The sequence below is a fragment of the Eublepharis macularius genome, chromosome 1 (genome assembly GCF_028583425.1).
Source record: "Eublepharis macularius isolate TG4126 chromosome 1, MPM_Emac_v1.0, whole genome shotgun sequence".
Taxonomy (NCBI): domain Eukaryota; kingdom Metazoa; phylum Chordata; class Lepidosauria; order Squamata; family Eublepharidae; genus Eublepharis; species Eublepharis macularius.
The window spans coordinates 37331809-37352873 of record NC_072790.1 but is presented as its reverse complement, the minus strand read 5'-3'; the positions used below and the strand labels follow the sequence as shown (position 1 = coordinate 37352873).

Below are 21065 nucleotides of genomic sequence, written 5' to 3'. Positions count from 1 at the left end.
TCCTCCAGCATGGTGCCAGTGGTAAGGGGGAGGGGGTAAGGGTGGGAAATGGGTACGTTTAAAGGGTTCTGCCGCTTGCGAAAAGTCCCTTTAAACTTAATCCCTGGAGGCCCCAAAGCTTCCCAAAGCATTACGAATGCTTCGGAAAGCTTTGGTTTGCATGCTGGCCCCGATTGGGAAATCCTGAAGCTTTCCGAATCAGGCCCGATTCGGGTATTTTACCAGAATTGGATACCCGAAGCGCACACCCCTAACGCTTTCTCTTGCCATAAAGAATTTAAAATTGTTCAAGTTTCACATTTGACAGGCAATTAAAAACTTATGCTCAGGGCCAAGGCATGCAAAGGACAAGTTGTAAAGGCATTTTTGCTGCAAAATGACCCTTATACTGCTTATGCAATACCGCCTATGTTTGCCTTGCAGGGCAATCCTGTGCAGAGTTAGTCCAGTCTAAATCCACTGAAATCTATAGGCATAGAGTACTGTAGTTCTTCAAAGAATTTTACTGGACAAGCTCCTGGGTGATTTGGACAGGTGTGAAATCCCATCTTGTGCATTGTGCCTGAGCAGCTTCCCGTAGCACAGTAATGGAAAACTCTCTGCTCCTAGCAATGAGTTTTCTGGCCAACCAGAATGCATCTTGAGGATGAGATTGAAGAGAGTAGCGCCCATGGTTTCTTAAGTCCAGAATACTGAGGTCTGCTATAAAGTGTATTCTTCCCAGTTATGGGGTATGGGTTATAGATGTGTAAGTATCTGGCTTTCCTTGGTCCTCCAGTCTAAGAATTTTATAGTGTATAGTTTAATAGAAAGAGAAGATGCCTCTTGGAAGGAAGGAAGTGCCGAGGGAGACTGCTGCCATCTGCCATCTAGGCAAAGCTTTTACTACCTGCTCTGTTCCCTTCCCCTTCCCTGTGAATTACTTTGTTTCTGCCAGATAGGTTTGTTATATTTATGGCCGGTAACTTTCTCATACTATATTCTCATACTTCTCTTCGATTCCACACTTAGTGGGAGAAGAGCACAGTTAAATGATCCAAATAAATAAATCAAAATTTCTCCCCCGTAGTAAATTTAAAGGCATGCGACAAGCACACTGTATCAAAACTCCATAATTAACTCTATTAAAATCCACAGTTTCCTGAAGGACAGACCAAAACTCCATAGGAGAACGTTCTTCAGCGCTAATACAATAATCTCTGGCTTTGCACAGAAATTAAAAGCTGGCAGCAGTAGCAGCATCTTCTCTCAGAATCTCATAGTCGTCCCTGAAATCGGTGAACGGTTTTATGGGCCAGAATTGCAGGTTTTTAAAAACATTTAATCATATCAGTTGCTTATACACTTGATAGACTGGTCAATAGAGACAGCTAAACCTATTGATCTGCTGCAAAAATAATAAACCTTAAACTGGAAGGGACTGTGCAGTTTTAGGCCACCTTTAACTATAAAGGGGGTGAGCTGCTGCTCCACCCACTGTGCCACCCTCAGCTGTCTTCCCGGGTGCTGTGGGGGAGGTCTCCCTAAGCTTCAGATAGGGGAGGGGAGGGGGTTGTGCCACCTGGTTCCTCCTCCTGCCCACTAGGTTGTGAACTCCCCTCTCTCCAGTCATGTCACTCCAGCTTTCTCCTCTCTGACCTCACTGGGAGTCCTCTCCTTTATAGCACTCCTTCATCCCACCCCCTTGCGTGGCATCCAGTCTGCCTCCATGCTTCCTTGACCCGTGTGATTCCCACCACCCCCACCTGCACTTCCTCTCTATAATGCGCTCTGGCCCCATCCATCAGCGGAGCTCCCTGCCTCCCCCACCAGCCAGGGCCCAATGGCTTGCTAGTTCCAGACTGTTCCCGCCCCTTCCGATGGTGGGCTTGCTCAGCATCCTGGCCGGGCTTGCTCCAGCATCCTCCCGCTCGGCTCCCCCGTCCTGCCTGGGTTGCTCCCAGGCTTCTGCAGAGGCTGTGGCGTCATTGCAGGCTGCAGCTGCGCTGCCGGGCCCTCAGCAGGCAACCTGCAGTTCTAGCCCCGCTGCCAGCGTGCAGCCGAGTTGGCTGCCTGGTCCCGTCGGCTCCTTCTGAGCCTCCTGCTGCTGCGCCACTGCCATTACATGGCTCAGCCAGCACCCCTGGCCCACCAGCTCCCATGGTGCGCTGCTCCCCGCCCCAGCTAGTAAGAGGGGTGCAGGCGTGGGGAGACTCTCGCGGTGGACTCCAGGGGCTTTGGGGGCTGGTGGGGAAGTGGCGCAGGTACACCCGTAGCTGTCAGCTCTGGCCCTGGACAAGGGGTTTTATCTGTTTACACATTTTATAGGCTGCTTCTGGCCAGAGGATCATTTTGTCTACATCATTTTAGGCCACTCATTGTATATTTTATGCTGTTTTATGCCCTTGCTTTTTTCAGTGGCATTGGTTTGTTTTTGTTTTTTTTTACTGATCGTTATTTGTTGAAGTTGGCCCGTGTTTTAATGCTTGTGTTTTTTAATGGCTTTTATTTTTATGGTTTTTTATTAGCTGTAAGCTGCCTCGAGCAGGTCTCTGGAGAGGCAGCGTGTATATTTTCTAAATGAATAACAGTCTGGTAGCCCTGGGCAAGTTTTTTGTGTGTACTTACTAGCCACAGAGATTGGCCCAAATCACATAATTGGTACTTGGGAACATCTCACAGAGTAAGCCAGCCATTTTGCAGAGGAAGATGCAAGAGATCTCTGTTTTTCAGCCATGTGATGAATAGCAGCTGTTTAAATGACCACGGTGATCTTCAGGTGAGAGCATAATGTGAATCTTTGCTATTTTTTGAAGCCGTTGATAGTGTGTCTGTAAAGGTTGGGAGTAATTAGGATATTTGTTCAGATAGTGTATGATTTAAATACAACCGATACAGCACTTCAAGCTGTTTTTTTATTTTTAGGAATTCAAAAAGCAACCACAGCAAAAAGAAGGGTCCTCGTACACCGAGTCCGCCGCCACCAGTACAGGAAGAGATGTCACAAGTCAAAAAACACAAAGAAAAACATAAAGTTAAAGAACGGTTAGAAGAGAAGCCAAGGGAGGTTAAAGAGAGAGGCCGTGAATTTGAAAGGCACAAAGAAAAAAAAGAGAAGCAGAGGTAATTGCTGGATGTTCAGGGTGGTTTCAGTCTGTTTAGCCTGTCTGGTGCTGCTGGATTTTTAATTCAAAGACTATTAGATGACATTTGGGGGCTTTACATCCAGCTTGCTCCACCCTTTGTTAAAGCCACTGAAGTGTGTGATTTTCATGAAGCTGTGCATGCTGCAACTTCTGGGATTTTCTGCATTCATTTCCTTTTCCCATGTTTGCTACTTCATGTGCTTATTTACATTAATGTAAAACAACCAATATTTGAAAAATCTCCTAAACACAGATTTGTTGCTATCCAGCTTTGTTAATATTTCCACTTATGCTTCTGAAAATGAAAGCATCTTCTAAAGCAACCCAAACTTTACCTTTAAAATAAAATGTTTTGCCAAAAGATTCAGAGAAATAGAAAATTATTGCATGTAGTTCACTGAAAGCTTAAGAAGTATTCTATTGACATTTTTAGTGTATCTCTTGTGAAATAGCTGGTATAGTAGTATTTTTACACTGTTTGAAACTTGGCACTGGACAAAAGTTAAAAGGATATGAATCCTTTTGCCTGCTTACAATATAATATAGCTGGATAAGAAATAGTGGAAACAAAGCAGAAACAGGGTATTAATGTTGATACGGCTTTTGATCTTTGGGTAGCTTACTGATATTGCATTCCTGTTTTGTGTATTCCTCAGAGAAACCTCGGAAAGTTCTCATAGGCAAAGACGGTCACCAAGTCCAGAAGAACATTCTGGTAGTAATTCTTCTCCTTCAAGAGAATATTCTCCCACTACAAGGAGAAGGCAAACATCTTGGGCTCCAGCTAAGTCCAGCAGCCATAAGCGTTCTTTCTCTCCATCTTGCAGGTAGAATAATTATTTACTAGATTATATATGCCTTCTTCTGGATACAAGCCATCATTTATTCAGATTTCAGAATTAAGTTACTTTCAGTCGACCAAGAAAACTGAAATTGGTTCCACCCATATATATCTCAGAGTACATGCTGATTACTAAAGTCAGAGAATGGAATTTTAAAAAAAATCTAATATTGAAAACATGGAACACAATGTCTGTCTCACTCCAGTACAATTTGCAGCAAGCTGCACACACACGGCACAATGATGGCTTGTGGGAGATGCATTTCCTGTTCACATGTTTGAATAAGCTTGGGTGGGTTTGAGGGAATGTTGTTAGTAGCAGCCAGGAAAATGTATCTGCTTGCAGAAGGGAAGCTTTATTTCCTAACCTGTAAGCATGGTTAAAAATGACTTACTCATGTAGCTGTCAGTGCAAAGCTGCCCATAAGATGGAGCGTGGGGCTGGGGCTGGGGCTGGGGCTGGGGCTGGGGCTGGGGCTGGGGCTGGGGGAAATGTCTTGTTGGCATGTTAACAAACTTTTTGTTCTAGCATAAGCTTTTGTGGCCTAAAGCATGAGCTCATGAATTGGGCTGTAATCTATGAAAACATATGCTAGAATAAAGATTTACTACTTTTTAAAAGTGCCACCAGTTTGCTTCTGCCACTACAGAATAACACAATTACCCTCTGGAGTTCTGTTACCCCTTGACATAATTATTTTAGATTTAGTTGTTTGTTTGTGCGTGCATGCATGCATGCCCCATTTTCCCTCTTGGTTCAAGACAACTTACAAATCAAAGCAATGCAAACTAAAACCAAATAAAAGAATAAAAGAAAATTGCCCTGTTCACAAACTGGTTCCTTTGGTTCGTGAATATGTCACTTTTGGGGCAGCAGCAGGTCTACAGAAAGCCCATCCTCCCCGTTGCCTAGGAAACTGATTGATTGGCGCCAGGCTGTCTGCAATGATGAACCAAAAAACGAACCAGCCTAAAAATCGTCACCCCTGACAAACTGCTGGTTTGCAAACCAAAAAAAACACGGCCTAGTTCGTGCCAAGCTTTGGTTCGTGCCCACTTCTAGTGGTCAGTGCTAGGTGGACCACCCTAAGTAGGAGAACAGCCAGCAGGTGGAAGCTTGATACCTGCATAGGGAACATGTGAGAAGATTTCTTGTAGCAGCCAGGAGTTCATATCTTTGCTTAGAGTATGGATAAAGAAAGCAATCTAAATTAGCTAGTATAAAGCTTGCATCCAACGATTATTATATTAACAAAGGAAAGCAGTTTCAGGCTCTCACCAACTGTTACACAGGTGTTATAATTTTCTCGTATGAAACCTTAGTCAAATCCATTTTAGAGAGAAGCTCACAGAATGTGAATATTGTGCTTCTCAGTATGTCCTCCTAATGATTCTGGATTTCAGACGATCCTCGTAGGTCTGATGGGGTAAGCATTGGCAGAAGTACAGTTCTGTTGATGTAAGTGCCATTATGCCTGCAGAAAAGCAACTTTGGATCCAGCCCTGTGTCCTGGGTCATATCAGCCAGAATCAAAATATAATATGGACATTTAACATTAGCTCTGAATGACTACTTGTTTTATATCCAAGTCACAATGTTATGACTAGATCACAGTGTTGTTACTTAATATGTTTAAATGATTGGCAGAGAATTGCCTTAACAAAAATTGTTGATAAAAAGGTAAAGGTGCAAGCACTGAGTCATTACTGACCCATGGGGGACGTCACATCACGACGTTTTCTTGGCAGACTTTTTAGGGAGTGGTTTGCCATTGCCTTCCCTAGTCATCTACACTTTACCCCCAGGAAACTGGGTACTCATTTTACCAACCTCGGAAGTATGGAAGGCTGAATCAACCTTGAGCCAGCTACCTGAACCTGGCTTCCACCAGGATCGAACTCAGGTCGTGAGCAGAGCTTGGGCTGCAGTACTGCAGCTGACCACTCTGTGCTACAGGGGCTGCTGACATTTAACATTAGTTCTGAATGCCTACTTGTTTTATATATAGGTTACAATGTTATGACTAGATCACAGTGTTGTTACCTAATATGTTTAAATGACTGACAAAGAATTGCCTTAACAAAATTTCTGATACTACAGCATTATTATTTTGGCTGTTGCAGATGTTAGGTACACAGCAGTGATCCATTAGTAATGCCTGCAGATGGAAGGGATTTCCATCTGTGGAGCATGACTTCCCCACCTCCTCCCTCCTGCTGCAATGCAAAATGTCCTCCAAATGGTATTCCTCTGGGAGAAGGGAGCCCCAGGAACAGCATGAGTAGATCTGCAGGAATTGGAGAAAAAATGCACCCCTTTGCATTCACTGAAATTCTCTATGGGGTCCAACCCTATGTGTGAATACTCATTTGTCATGCAGTAGAGGAAAATATTAATATTTAGACAAAGAATTATTTTATTATTGGACGAAAAGGTCTGCTGTAAAGCTCAAAACTATTTACATAACAAAATATCAATTTCTACTGCAGATCTGCTTCACCGCCAACTCAGCATCGTTCTCCTGTATCTTCAAGACATCACTCGTCTTCATCTCAGTCAGGATCCTCTATTCAAAGACACTCCCCTTCCCCACGTCACAAAAGAACTCCTTCTCCCTCTTACAAAAGGACAGCTTCCCCGCCTGTAGGCCGATCTTCCTCTCCTTATCCCCACCGCACTTCACCTTCATCTCAGCAAAAACAAACCTCTTCAAGACATCGTTCACCTGTCAGAGAACGAAGTCGGCATGATCGTGAACGGGTTTCACAGTCACATGATCGACGCCATGAAAGGAGGGATGGTATAATAAGTTCATTTCAGACTGTCTTTATATTTACAAGCAATAGCATAGTTTTTTAAAGTTACTGTGGGTCAACTACTTTTTCTTCCAAAAGACATTAAACTCAAATCTGAAATTGCTGGCTGAATTATTAATAAAATCTTCAGTATCCTTCCATATCAAAAATTGCAGAAGCTTGGGCAGCATTTTAATCTTGTCTCTTGCCACAGTTACATAATGGGACAGTCGTTAAACCTGGAATTATTTTTAAATTGTAGAATAAAAAGTCTTGCTGAGGAAGAAGCAATATGTCCTTGTAAAATTAAGTCTTTCCTTGCCATTCTTTTAACATTCTTACAAGTATTCTCAATAGGGTTGCCAGGCCACCACCTTGCACCTCTGGGAATTTTTGGAGGTGGGGCAGGGGATGGAAATGAAAACTTGGAAGTGATGTCAGTGCATCAAGCAACACTCTGGAATCCCCCCCCCCACCTAAACTCTCTGGTAGCTTGAGGAGAATTCCAGAGCATTACCTAGCATGCTGATACCACTTCAGGTTTCACCTGGAATTGATGTTGACGCTTCAGTTGGTGTCATTTTCTGCCCCCCAGCTTGGGCATAAGGATGGGTGGGTGGGCCACGAGGTTGCCTGCCTGGCCCGAGCAAATGGTAACCCTAGTTCCCAAGAATGTGATTAATGAACATCATATACACAGATTTTTCAAAAACTTTTATTAAAGTCTCTTTCCAAAGGCTGGAGAAAACTCGGCAGTTTTAATATGGTTTAGTATCAGATTAAAGTGTAATCTGATGGAATGAAATCCCAAGGCACCTGTGAAGAGCGTCAAATGGATTTCTCCATGGATAACAAAATGGCAGAAGAAATACAGCGTTAAAGCAAAGTGATGCACAGTGGAGCAAAAAAACCTCCTCCAAGCTTCATATAGAGTTCTATATTGGCAGTGTGCTGGAAAGAGATCATGGGGGCCATACCAGAAAGCTTGCTCATTGTGCTTCTGTATGGAAAGGGGAAAAAACAGAGTCCAGTTCATGTTTGATGCCAAACCATGGTTTTCACCATCAGGGCATTACTTGGGCCTCACATGTTCCCTTGTCCTTCTCTTCTTTGTTCATATCAAACAGTTTGCTCTTTGGAGCCTCCCACCAAACCATATCCCATCTAGATCTTAAAGCCAATAGGGAGTTCAGCCAGGTCCCACCAAACCAGAACTAGAAGTCAAGGGTTTGACATGAGTTTTCAGTTCTGGAGGGTAGATGCAAACTATTTCAGTCAATTAGGAAACAAAATAGAGGAGAGAGAATGTGCAGGATCAATAGGCAATCGCAGTGATCAAACGATAGTTCAGTGTTGCATGAGAATTGGACCAGTGTATGTAATATTTTTAAAAAATTCCATAACATCTGTTTTACTGCAGTTAACTTGGAAGTTGACTTTTAGTGATTCTACACACGTTGGATAATGCACTTCCAATCCTCTTTATAGATCATTTGGAACGGATTTTTTTGTGTGCGGAACAAAAAATCCACTTCAAACGATTGATAAAGTGCATTGAAAGTGCATTATCCAACGTGTGTGGAATCACTCTTGAGTATAATATGGCTGGCTCTATTTTGAAGTATTTTTGGAGGGTAGCAGATTGCAGCAGGAGAACTATTTTCTGCCTTGTCTGTCTTTGTAGTATTAAAGAAAAATGCTTTCCTCCCAGAAAGGGTGGGAAGAGTCACAGTGCACAAATGTATATATAAAAATGAGAATAGATTCTTATTTGACTAGGTACCAAACTCTGCTTTTAAATAATTTCTGTTTGCTTTTATCCTGTAGCCTGTTATTCATAGATTTTGTTATACCTTAGTACAGTTGATATGTAACATGCTTTAATGTTTTACTGAAGGTGCATTGAATTGATTTTCAGACACAAGAGCGAAAAGAGGGAGAGAGAGGGACACCCGAGATGATCGAGACTATGATCAAGAACAGAGCACTCCCAGAGATCATAGAGATGATAGAGAATCTCGTGATGGGCGGGATCGAAGGGAAACCAGAGAGACCAGAGATCGCAGGGATCTGAGAGAATCCCGAGATGCTCGGGACTCACGGGACACACGGGACTGTAGCAGAGATAATAAAGAAAGCCGTGACCAGAGGGACCCGCGTTCTACTCGTGATACACATGACTACAGAGAAAGAGAATGTCGAGAGACCCACAAGAAGGAAGAGCAATATCTAGAAGAAACACGTAGCTATGGAAGAAGCCATGGCAGAGAAGAGAGTTCTCGTACTGAAACAAGGGCAGACTCCAGAAGCGAAACCAGAAATGAAACCAGAAGTGCTGGCAGAAGTAGAGGGAGAGGTCCTGAACTGTCAGACAAGGGTACAATAGATGAAATACTCAATTTGTCAATGTTGTGACTCAGTGCTGAAGTGCTGCTAAATCAGTGGGGTATTGGAACTATCTCCACCTTTCCACCTCTGAAGTCGTATCTGCCCCAACATATCTGGAATCCTGTTTAATGCATCCGCATGGGTTCCAAAGAACCATAAAATGCTCTTACGGAGCCAGAAGATTAAAAATAGCAGTCGGTCATTATCTGCTTGATTGTCGCCTTCTGTCACAATGTGAAAGCTTCTTAAGTTCTTGTCCAAATGGTTGTCATGAATTCGGGGAATTCTGTGGGTGGCTTTTAACTCACTGTCAGTGTGTGTTGTCTCTGTCAAAACTAACCATGTCCAATGTCAGACTAATGACTCTGCAAACACGGCTTTGTTGCTGCAGTACGTTGTGGTCTGGATTTTGTGACCAGTCTGAGGGGAACTGATATGTGAAGCATTGTGCTTTTGAGCCGGTATTGCACCTGCTCAACTTCTGGTCCACTGTAGCAGTGTTTATCCATTTTTATGATGGAATTTTCTCACTGCAAGTAAAATTAAAGTGATTGATTTAGCCACCAGAATGAATATTGGAACCACGGTACTTCTCAGCTATTTCTTTTTTTTTTTAAAGTTTAACCTGATTAGAAACTTTTAGATTGTACGGGATCTTAGGGCTAGTACAGGGTTTTCTCATAAAAATCAATGTGAAACTGTGACAGCCGAACTCCTGCAATGCTTTCTACGTTTTCATTAGGCAGTCGAGGAGCAAGAGGGTCTCAAGTGGATAGCCACACCACTAGTAGCAGCTACCATGACAACTGGGAATCACGGAGCAGTTACACTGACAGGGATCGCTATGAAAACCGAGAACACGCAAGAGATTCTTCCTTTGAAAGAAGACACAGTGAGAGGGAGAAGCGCGACAACAGAGAGAGGGGTATGCGTTGTTCAATCATTGCTTATTCTGCTGAGTGTTCTCTGTAATTCTTAGAACTGTGGAATAGTCTTTGAAAAATCATTACTTTTGATCTGGGAGCTGATCCTGTCTGTCAAATAAAGGAAGATAAACCAAGGACATAGCTGCTTATTGGTCTTTGGGATGTCAAAATCTTCCAAAGGTCTTTCCGTATTTTATACTGTTCTATCCACAAAGCTAGTGATTCTTCAAAGGATTGCATACTGCCTTGGATCCTGCCAAAAATCTTTTTTTTTTTTGAAAATTTTTTATTAGGTGAGTACAAATACAAATTAAATTTTTAATCAAAAATCTAAATATCAATTTCCCCCCACCCTTTCCCTCCCCCCTTTTTCTCAGACTTCCAACAGCTTTCCAACCCATATCTTACTCTATAACTTGCTTATCTATTCTCTCTATATATTATTATCTCCTATTTCCTTAATAGGCTAATTGATATCCATTAAAATCAAATCTATTCAAAACTTAAACTTAACAATAATTAAAACTTCAGTTTAAATGGTAAAGATCCCTATCTCTAATAATTCCCCCAATTAGTAACTTTCAAATTGTCACGTCCCACTTTTTCTCCAAATACTCCTTCAATCTCCCCCAGTCATTAAAAAATTCTTCAGAATTCTGGTCTCTCAGCCTTCTTGTCATTTTGTCCATTTCTGCCATGTATAGCAACTTTTGTATCCACTCTCCAATAGATGGTATTTCTTGCACTTTCCATTTCTGCGCATACAGTATTCTTGCCGCTGTTGTCATGTAAAATAACAGAGTTCTATATTGCATGGGAACATCTTCCATATTTAAATTCAGTAGCAGGAGTTCTGGGTTCTTTGTTATTGAAATCTGCAAAATCTCATTTATCACTTCTAAAATATCTCCCCAGTACTGCCTAGCAACCTCACAAGTCCACCACATATAATACAGTGATCCCTCATGACTTTTACATTTCCAACACTTGTCAGACATCTTAGCATTTCCATAAGCTATTTTTTTTGGCGTCAAATACCACCTATATATCATCTTAAAAACATTTTCCTTAATACTGGTACAAGTTGAGATCTTCAATGTATTTTTCCACAAATGCTCCCATGCCTCCATCGTTATGTCCCTTTGCCAATTTATAGGCCACTTCACCATCTGGACTTTAACAGTTTCATCTTCTGTATACCACTTCAAAAGTATTTTATAAGTTTTTGAAATTTTCTTCTTGCTTTCTTGTAGTATAACTTCTTCCAATTCTGAATCCTTCCATTTAATTCCATCTTTTGAACGATCCGAATTATATAAGTCCTTTATCTGCCTATATTGAAACCATCCATAGCAAGAAGCTAGCTCTTCTTCTGTTTTAATTCTTATCATATTCTGCTCCTGGATAAGAATCTTTTTATAGGACAGACATTGGTCTCTGTTATAAATAGCTCTCAGGTCGATAATTTTGAATGGTACCACCCACGAGGGGATACCTTCACCCAAATAACTTTTATATTTTTTCCAGATTGTGAAGAGACTTCTTCTAACAATGCCATCATTGTTAGAAGAAGTCTCTTCACAATCTGGAAAAAATATAAAAGTTATTTGGGTGAAGGTATACATAGAGTCAGCCTTCAATTTATCATGCCACAAGTAGGCATGCCATCCAAACAATTTTTATAGCCTTCCAAAGTTAGTAGCTTACAATTCTCCAATGACATCCAATCTTTAAGCCAGACCAGACAAACTGCTTCGTAATATAGTCTAATATTTGGCAGTTGCAGTCCACCTCTCTCTTTAGCATCGCACAACACTTTCATTTTTACTCGAGGTTTCTTGCCCGCCCATACAAAATCGGAAATCTTCCTCTGCCACTTTTCAAATTGCTTTCTGTCTCTGATAATTGGAATTGTTTGTAATAAAAACATAATCCGTGGTAACACATTCATCTTGACTGCCGCTATTCTTCCCAGCCATGACAGATTTAATTTGTTCCGTTTAATCAAGTCTCTATCAATCTGCTGCCATGGTGTTGGAAGGATTTTTGTCGGTCGAACACAATTTCTCCCCCTCCCCCCTCCTGCTACAGCGCTAAATGTCCCCCAAAATGCTGCTGCTTATTATAAACTTCCTAGCCATTGATGTTTTATATTGTTACAATACTAAGTTTTATCTTCATGTGCTCTTCTGTCAGCAGGAGAAAGAACTTGATGCATTCAGATACTGAGTTTTATATTGAAAGGTGTCAGTTACAGAGGCCAGCTACCAGTTAAAAATTCAGTTCTTCTCAGCACTAAAAATACATTCCATGATCTCTCATTACTTGGTTTTTTATGCATGATTGAAGAACTAGGTCTGACCATTTGACTATTCATGCCACATTTGGTTAAATGTTGGTGAACTGTTGGTAAAACCAAAGTACAATAACCTCAGTTTCATCATTTCAGCTTCTAGGGAGCATTTGATTTGATCTTCAACCCCACTTATTTGGGGTTTTTTGCTTGTCCACAGTATGAGTAGAACTCTCCTCCAGAACCACAATTCAAATGAATCAATTTTTTTTGTCCTACTGTCCAACTTTCACCTCTGTACATAGTAATAGGGAATACCATAGTATGAATTATCTCAGTCTTGGTTCCCAGCAACACATCCTTATTTTTATGTCTTTTTCAAACGATCTGTTATCATATTGCAGTGTTATGTCGGTTTGTCACATTACTTTGTTTTTTTAAAAAAATTTATTTTGATTTAGTGAACTGAATTTCACTGGTCATTATTTCCATTGTTGAATAGGGGATGTTCCTTATGGGTGGCTGAGTTGGTTGGTTTCTCTTCTGCCATTTTGGGAGTTCTGTTTCTCTTCCCTTCTCATTGTCTTTTTCTTTCCTCTGTTCCCATCTTTTTCTAAGTTGAGCACACTTGAAAGAGGCAGGACGCTTGTGTAGTCTCTGTGGGACCAAAAATATTTTCAGTTCTTAGGTTTATCGAATTGTTACATATCAATTTGATGAAGGGGATACTTCCCATTCCTGTTTTCCATGAGTGTGTGGGTGTACATTAAAAACCAACACCTGGGCTTTCCAGCAACCAATTATCAAACTCTTTGCCATAAATTCTCAGACTAGGTGACAAAGTTCTATAATCTTACATCATTGTGGCATATATTTTACACCCACCTTTACTGCATCTCAAATTATAGTTCCACATGTAAAGCACTAGGATCCATACAGGAAACGAGTTGCCATTTTGTGTGGTCCTCTTTGTAGAAATGTATTCATTTCTACAAAGAAATGAATACATTTCCTCTTCTCTGCAGAAAATGTGGCTTTTGCATCTTGAGTGTTCTTGTGCAGGTATCATGTGGGGGAGCAAGAGAGTCAGTCTTCATTCTAGCAAAGAGAGCCTACCTAATTTGTTTGCTTTTATTTTATTTTTTTTAAAGAATTTTTTATTGGATGGGTTTACAAACATACATATAGAAATCATTATCATTATTCACCCCGTTGCATTTTCCCCATCCTTCCCCCCCCCCACCTTTTTCTGGTGACTCCCAGCAGTTTACCATACCCAACTTAATCTAAAAAGTATATCATATAAATTCTTAAAGTCTATAATAATAATGTAATAATGTAATATATATCTATATTATACCTATCAAATCTCTTTAATTATCTTAACACTCTACCCTAACTATATTGCTTATCTTAGTTAAAAATATAAAAATTATACAAGTAATAATAGGTACATATACTAACTAAAAAAACAAAAACTACATATATATATGTAACATACTATTCCTTACATACCAATTATCTATATCTCACATATACTCCCTAAAACCTTATTACTCATAATTATACTCCCCTGTAAATATACTATACTAATCCAATAAAATACAGTAAAATATACCCCTTTTTAACCTTAAGTAAGTTTCTATCTCCCCTACTTCTCCAAAGACCACAGTTTCCCCTTCATGTCCCACTTTTTCTCCACATATTTCTTACATTTTTCCCAGCTTGATGTATAGTCCAATTCTTCTTGTTCTTTCAATTTCCTTGTTAATTTGTCCATTTCTGCCATATTCAAGACTTTCAGAATCCAGTCTTCCATAGATGGTATCTCCTGAGTCTTCCACATCTGTGCATAACACATTCTGGCCGCCGTAATCATATAAAACACCATAACTCTGTCTATTTTATCAAAATCTTCTAGGTTCATACATAATAACAGGAATTCCGGGGTTTTATTTATATTCCTTTGTAAAATATCTGACATAACTTTAACTATATCCCCCCAGAACTGCTTAGCCTTATCACAAGTCCACCACATATGATAGAATGAACCTTCATGCTGTTTACATTTCCAACATTTATCAGACATCTGGCTATTACCATTGGCCAACTTCTTCGGTGTTAAATACCATCTGTACAACATTTTGTATGCATTTGTTTGCTTTTATAGATCAGAGACCAAGCTCACCCATACGACACCAAGGAAGGAACGATGACCTTGAACGTGATGAACGACTCGAAGAACGGAGAGTAGATCGTGGTGAAGACAGAAGAGATGAAAGAACCAGGGACCGGGAGAGGGAGCGGGAAAGAGAGAGAGAAGCTGAACGTGATCGTGCCCGTGAACGAGAACGTGAGAGAGAAAGGGAGAAGGATAGAGAGCGTGAACGGGAAAGGGAACATGACAGAGAGCGAGAACGGGAAAGAGAGAGGGAGAGAGAGCGGGAAAGGGAACGAGAGCGGGAACGAGAAAGGGGACGGGAAAGAGAGAAAGAAAGAGAGCGTCAGAGAGACTGGGATGATAAAGAAAGAGGAAGAGAAGAACGCAGAGACAAGAGAGAAGACGTTCGTGAAGAAAGGAGCACAAGAGACAGCCGTGAAGAGAGGAAATCAAAGTAAGTCTGTTTTTTAAATAGTGAACAAAATGTTCAGAGTAATTTGGAGCTATAATTCTGATGTCTCTGTCTGGTAGCAGACACTTGCTTCTTGTTGCCATTCCATTGATCTAAACATTGGAAGTGATCCCTCTGGCAGGATTTTTTTCATACATCAGCAGACTTCGGGGGAGAGTTTGTGCTCATAGATGGATATTGACAGCAAATGAGTTGGGGTTGGGTTTACCTGTGGTGTTGCTTTAAGACTGTGACTGTGGTTATGCACACTCCACATTGCTGTCTTAGTGTGGTATTTTATGGCCTTGAGGCACAGGCCTGCATGGAGACAGCTTTAGCTGACCCTTGTATATTGGATGCCAGGTTTATGTTGCACTGGGTCTTTGGACCACCAGCCAAATGATATTAATTTCCCAGCCACGGAGAGCTGGGTATCAACAGGGCAATTAAATTGCACCGTTGTCACAATCTACACGCGCTGTCCGTGAAGTCCGATTGATATTATTTTGTCAGACTTTGCATTATAGCCCTGATTGCTTGTGCTACGTATTGTCTTATTATTCAAGCAACACTGTTTCTTCTGAGATTGTCATTTCCAGAGGAAAACACTTTGTAATTTTCTGACTGAAAATGCCCTAATCCTGTCCACTTTAGTTCACTCTTGTCTAGAATTACAATGTTTAAACATTTCATTTCTCTGTTTATGATTTTGAACCTACCATGGTTCACGCTAGGAATGTGAGAAGTATGATTCAAGGTAAACTCAAAATGGTAAAATGAGAAATGGAAAGTTTAAACATTGTAATCCCAGTGTGAGTGGATCATGATGTTTTCAATCAGAAAACTATGAAATATTTTACTCTGGAAATGAAAAACTCAAAAGAAATGGTGTTGCTCTAATAGTGAGACAAGACATAGCACAAGCAATTAGGAGTTATATTGCAAAGTCTGACCAAATAATACCAATCAGACTTCATGGAAGCCTGTCAATATAACCATCATTCAAGTTGACATCCCAACAGCAGATGCTGAAGAAGAAGAAATCAAAAGCTTTTAGGCAAGTGTCCAGGAAGAGATGGATCATACACCTAAACAAGATGTTCATTTTGTAATCCGGTAGAAAACGTCACAGAAATGAAAGTAGTCCCAGCCCTCGTAAGTCGCCTAAGCGTCGCCGTGAGCATTCTCCTGACAGTGATGCCTACAGTGGAGATGATCAAAGTAAGTAGCAGAATACTTGCATATAGATTAGAAGTAGATAGACATTCATACCCGGTTACATAGGAAAGCAGGCATTTCTGAAAAACAGGATCTTCTCTCCTACTTTTTCTACAAGGCTATCTTGAAGCATAATGATTTCTTGTAAAAGTTTTCTACTTCTTGTAGTCTGTCCCTTTTCTGAGATTTTGCCCTCTGTCTTCCTTGAAGCCACATCTGTGTGTGCCATGTTAAAGGGCATGTGTACAGGGCTCAACAAATGTGAACATGACGTCACCTGAGACGACTAGCACTGGCTGCAACCCTTAGTTACCTTCCTCAGCTTCTTTCCTCCTCTCAGTGGAATGGTCATTATATGTTTAATAGCCTTGTTTAAAATACTTAAAACCCTCATGTAAAACTCGCTTGCTTTTTTCCTTTCTCCTTTTTGTGATTCATAAGTGAAAGAAAATGGGACTTGTGCATACTTTAAGCATTTTTGCAAAGAGCTTGCCAAACCTCTTAGCTGTGTGTTAACTTGGGAGTTCAAAGTACAGTTTGTACCTTTCCCTAAGAGCAGCACCTTCTCACCCCAAAAACTGGAGTGCACACATGCCCCTTTCTGTGACCCAAGTGATATAGCCAGAAAGGGTTGCTGAGAAACAAAGTGTCATGCCAACAGACTTATTTTCATCTTTCTTAGATGAAAAACGCCGACTACTGAGTCAGGTTGTGCGACCTCAAGAATCCCGCTCGCTTAGCCCTACGCATCTTTCAGAAGACAAGCAGAGTCGATGGAAGGAGAGTGACCGAAAGCCAGAGAGGAAGGACAGCTCCAGACATTATGAAGAAAACGACTTCAAAGAGCGAGCTTCTTCAGGAGACAAACAACGGGAACAGAGAGAACAACGAGAAGTCAATGAAAGTTCAAGAAGCCGGGTCCCAGAGACTGTCGTTAGGCCTTCTGAAGAACGTGAGGCAGTCGATCACCTGCACGAAGATAAGAAAAAATCTAAAGTACAGAAAAAGACTACAAAGAAAAAGAAAGATGATGATGTTGCATTAGAGCGCTATGTCAGTGAGCCAGTCGTGGAGAAAAGCCAAGTGTTTTCTCCCAAAAAAGGTCAGAAAAAGAAAAATGCTGAAAAGAAGCGCAAAAGATCAAAAGGAGATTCTGAGGCGTCTGATGAGGACAGTGGCCCACACCAGAAGAAGAAAAAAGGCCCAAGGACACCTCCTGTAACCACGAGAGAGGAAGTGGTGGAAGTCGTGCCTGAGAAGCCTGTTGTAGTAGAAGCTCCCCCCAAAAGAGAAGACACGACATTTAGTGACTGGTCAGATGAAGATGTTCCGGAACGGGGAGAAACTATTCTGGAAAGACCCTCCGAGGAGCCCCATAGAAACAGCCATCGAGCGAGAGGTGACACTGTGGAGACCTCTCATGTTGTTGAAGAAGTGCCTCACCTCAAACCAGTTGAACAGAAACGCAGTAGCAGTCTCGGTAGTAATCGAAGCCGTACCTCAAGTAGACTCCGATCGCCTTCCAATGATTCTGCTCACCGTAGTGGAGACGATCAGACCGGGATGAAGAAAATCCTACACAGCAGCTCCAGTGACAGAGAGAGGGAGAGGGAGAGAAGGTGCCTAGAAATCACCGGAGAACGGAAATCACGAATTGATCAGCTAAAACGAGGAGTTCCTAGCCGAAGCACATCCTCAGGTATTGCCAGTTGTACTGAAATATAGTCCCTTATTTAAATCACTTGAGCAGACCATGTGAATAGAAGGCTCTAGTTTCTTGTTGATATTTTTGGTTGCTCCTTGACTCTAGATCTGCTGTTAGACCGAAAGACTGGAAGTTCATAACAGTAGCTGTGCAGTGACTCTTCTGCCCTCCCTCTCCTCGCCATGTACAAGCTTGCACTCCTGCTGTCTTAACAGAGGGAGGATATCCATATCAGATTCTGATTCCTGCAGTATTTAAGATCTCAGAATAACTCAGAGCTAAAATCAGCACCCGCATTCAGTAAACACTCACAAAAATCCCATTGAAACTATAGAACCATAGGAGATAATGAATAAGGCACCTTTGGAATCTGGGATATGAGTAAATTGGCAGCTGTGTACACAATCTCCCAGTCCCAAATTCAGAGTCTTCAGCCTCTCTCCTCTCTGCACCCATCCCTCTGTTTATTCACAGAAAAGAGTCCAATAGCACCTGTAGCATAAGCTTTCGAGAATCACAGCTCTCTTTGTCAGATGCATCTGAAGAAGAGAACTGTGATTCTCGAAAGCTTATGCTACAGTAAAGTTGGTTAGTCTTAAAGGTGCTACTGGACTCTTTTCTATTTTTGCTACTACAGACTAACACAGCTAACTCCTCTGGATCTTTATTCACAGAGGTACTCTTCTTTTGTAAAAGGATGAGGTGGTTTTAAACAGTGCTTCAGTTTGTCAAGATCATTTTTGGGACGTTGGAGTCCTTCTCTGGTTCTTTTTTCTACTCCTTGGAACTTTGAAGAGGGAATTTTTTTTAAGTCAATTTTTATTGTTTTACTAGTGCAAAACAGAAAATAGGGAACTGTAGAAAAGAAAAAGAAACTATGCCAGTTGCAAAAACATTAGTGGCAAACCTATACATAGATATCTATAAAAGATTTCCAATTATCTAAAAATAAGTCCATATGCAGTTGCCTTCTATATGCAGTACATTCAAATGTTGATAAGTTTATATCGTCTTCAGTCCAGTGATTTACAGGAAGTGGGCTTTTGTCTTTCTAGTGTTGAAGCATAATTTTTTTAGAAGCTGTAAGGGCATGAAGGGTCCATTTCCATTGATTATCGGTTAGATTCCAAGAGGCAGGCAAGTGGTTTAACACTACATTAATATACTAAAAAATAAGTTAGTTTCTTAACACAAAATTAATATTACTAATAACGTCCTCCCAGAAGGGCTAATGACTAAACATGTCCAGAGAACAGGCTTAGGAGATTCATTTTGTGAATTATACTGCCAGCAGTTAGACACTGTGCTTAAGCCTTTAGTAAAAAGATGCTATGGAGTCCAGTATACCCTAAACATAATTTTTTGCTGAATGAGTCACAACTTAAGATCCCTAGAAGCAGAAGATATATGAGAGGGAAACTACAGGAGATGTCTGACACATGTTCTTCACGTGTCAGTTTCCTGCAAGTTTCCATGGGAAGTGTAGTCAGAAAGAATGGTCGCTCGATGTGATTCTCCGCTACAGAGAAGAGCAATAGGCAGTATTCTCTCTATCTTTCAAAAAAAAAAAATCCTCTCCACTCAGGTTTTCCTCTGGGAGCTCGGGGACAGGGGACGTAGCAGGAGGCAGGAAATCCAGGGTGGCTTTTTGAAAGAGAGCAAGAGAACCTGCAAGGCGATTCTCCACTGGGGAGAAGAGCAAGAGAATCCTTCCCACTGCTCTGCTGCTACCATTAGTCGAGGATCATATTGAGGAGGACAGTCCAGGAAACCAGCAGCCAGCCCTCTGCATGCCATTTGATAGGGAACTCATCTGGTCCTCGAGATTCCAGTACTCATATTCATTATCACGGCCTTCACAGCCTTAATTTCATCCATAGGCAAAGGTTCAGCAAGTAGCTGTTGCTAAACCATATCTAAATATGGAAGATCGAGGTGAGAGAGAAATGTATAACAACATTCAATTTATATACCATCCTTCAGGACATCTTAACGCCCACTTAGAGCAGTTTCCAAAGTGCATTATTAACCTCACGACAATCATCCTGTGAGGTGGGTGGGGCTGAGAGAGCTCTGAGAAACTGTGACTGACCGAAGGTCACCCAGCTGGATTCAAGTGGAGAAGTGGGGAATCAAACCTGGTTCTCTAGAGTCCTGCTGCTCTTAACCACTATACCGATCTGGTTTCTGAGTCTTCTCTTAATGGTTTTTTGCCCTTACAATACAATTTTGAGTAAAATTTTTGAATCTCCAAATTTATTTCAATAGAGGTAGTATGCATTACATTCTCCTCAGTCATAGGAATATAATTCTTGTTCTTTCTCTGCCAAATAATCTGCCATCTTGCTCCTCTTTCCCAGTATGGCTAGCGCAGGCACGTCAAAGCATATTCTGCTTTCATTGACAATATATGATTCAATTCATATTTAATATTCTGCAACTCTTGATAAAGATCTGGATTGGGAGATGTAGCAGAGTTAACAGATATTTTTCATGTTCATTTCATGTTGTTTTTCATGTTCATTCCTTTTTTCTAAGCTTCTTATGAGACACATATACAATAATCCTCCCTCTAATAAAAGCTTTACAACTTACCCATTCAATAGCACCAGTATTTGCAGTTCCTTGGTTAATATTAAAATACTCTGCAAGTTCAGCTATCATTTGTGTTTTAAAAGTTTCATCACTGAGTAGAGAGATGTTAAAATGCCATAAACTTGGTGTGCTAACCAGTCAGGAAACTGAACTAATGAAATAGGGGCTTGATCAGAAATAACAATTACATCTATATCACATGCTTCAATCAGAGGCATCAACACTGCTGAAACAAGGAAATAATCTAATCGAAAACAATTATGATGTAAAGAAGAAAAAAAGCTATAATTTCTGTCCTTTGGGTGTAACATGTGCCAAGAATCAGTCAAACCTAGTTCAGCCATACAGGTTTTAAGTGTAGATCTCATGAATGAACATTCCTTACGTGGTGGTGTGCTTCGATCTAAAGCTGTATTTAGTATTTCATTAAAATCTCCCCCCACTAACAAGTAATCATATTTTAGATCTACCAAGTTACTGAAACATTGATGAAACATAGCCGGAGAATCCACATTTGGTCCATATTCATTAATCATAACCATAACAGAATCAAAACTTTTCAGTAC

At 40.9% G+C, this 21065-nt stretch overlaps 1 protein-coding gene across 5 annotated transcripts in view; it reads left to right on the top strand.

The window, feature by feature from the left end:
- Window positions 1-21065, top strand: part of ZC3H13 (zinc finger CCCH-type containing 13) — a 64565-nt gene that overhangs the window by 30291 nt on the left and 13209 nt on the right. For all 5 annotated transcript variants that reach the window (XM_054974567.1, XM_054974560.1, XM_054974552.1 and 2 more), the window contains 8 exons: window positions 2905-3102; window positions 3782-3952; window positions 6457-6767; window positions 8681-9139; window positions 9893-10075; window positions 14540-14984; window positions 16102-16202; window positions 16882-17898. In XM_054974567.1, the coding sequence (XP_054830542.1) occupies window positions 2905-3102; window positions 3782-3952; window positions 6457-6767; window positions 8681-9139; window positions 9893-10075; window positions 14540-14984; window positions 16102-16202; window positions 16882-17898 (2885 nt within the window). The remainder of the gene's footprint in view (window positions 1-2904; window positions 3103-3781; window positions 3953-6456; window positions 6768-8680; window positions 9140-9892; window positions 10076-14539; window positions 14985-16101; window positions 16203-16881; window positions 17899-21065) is intronic.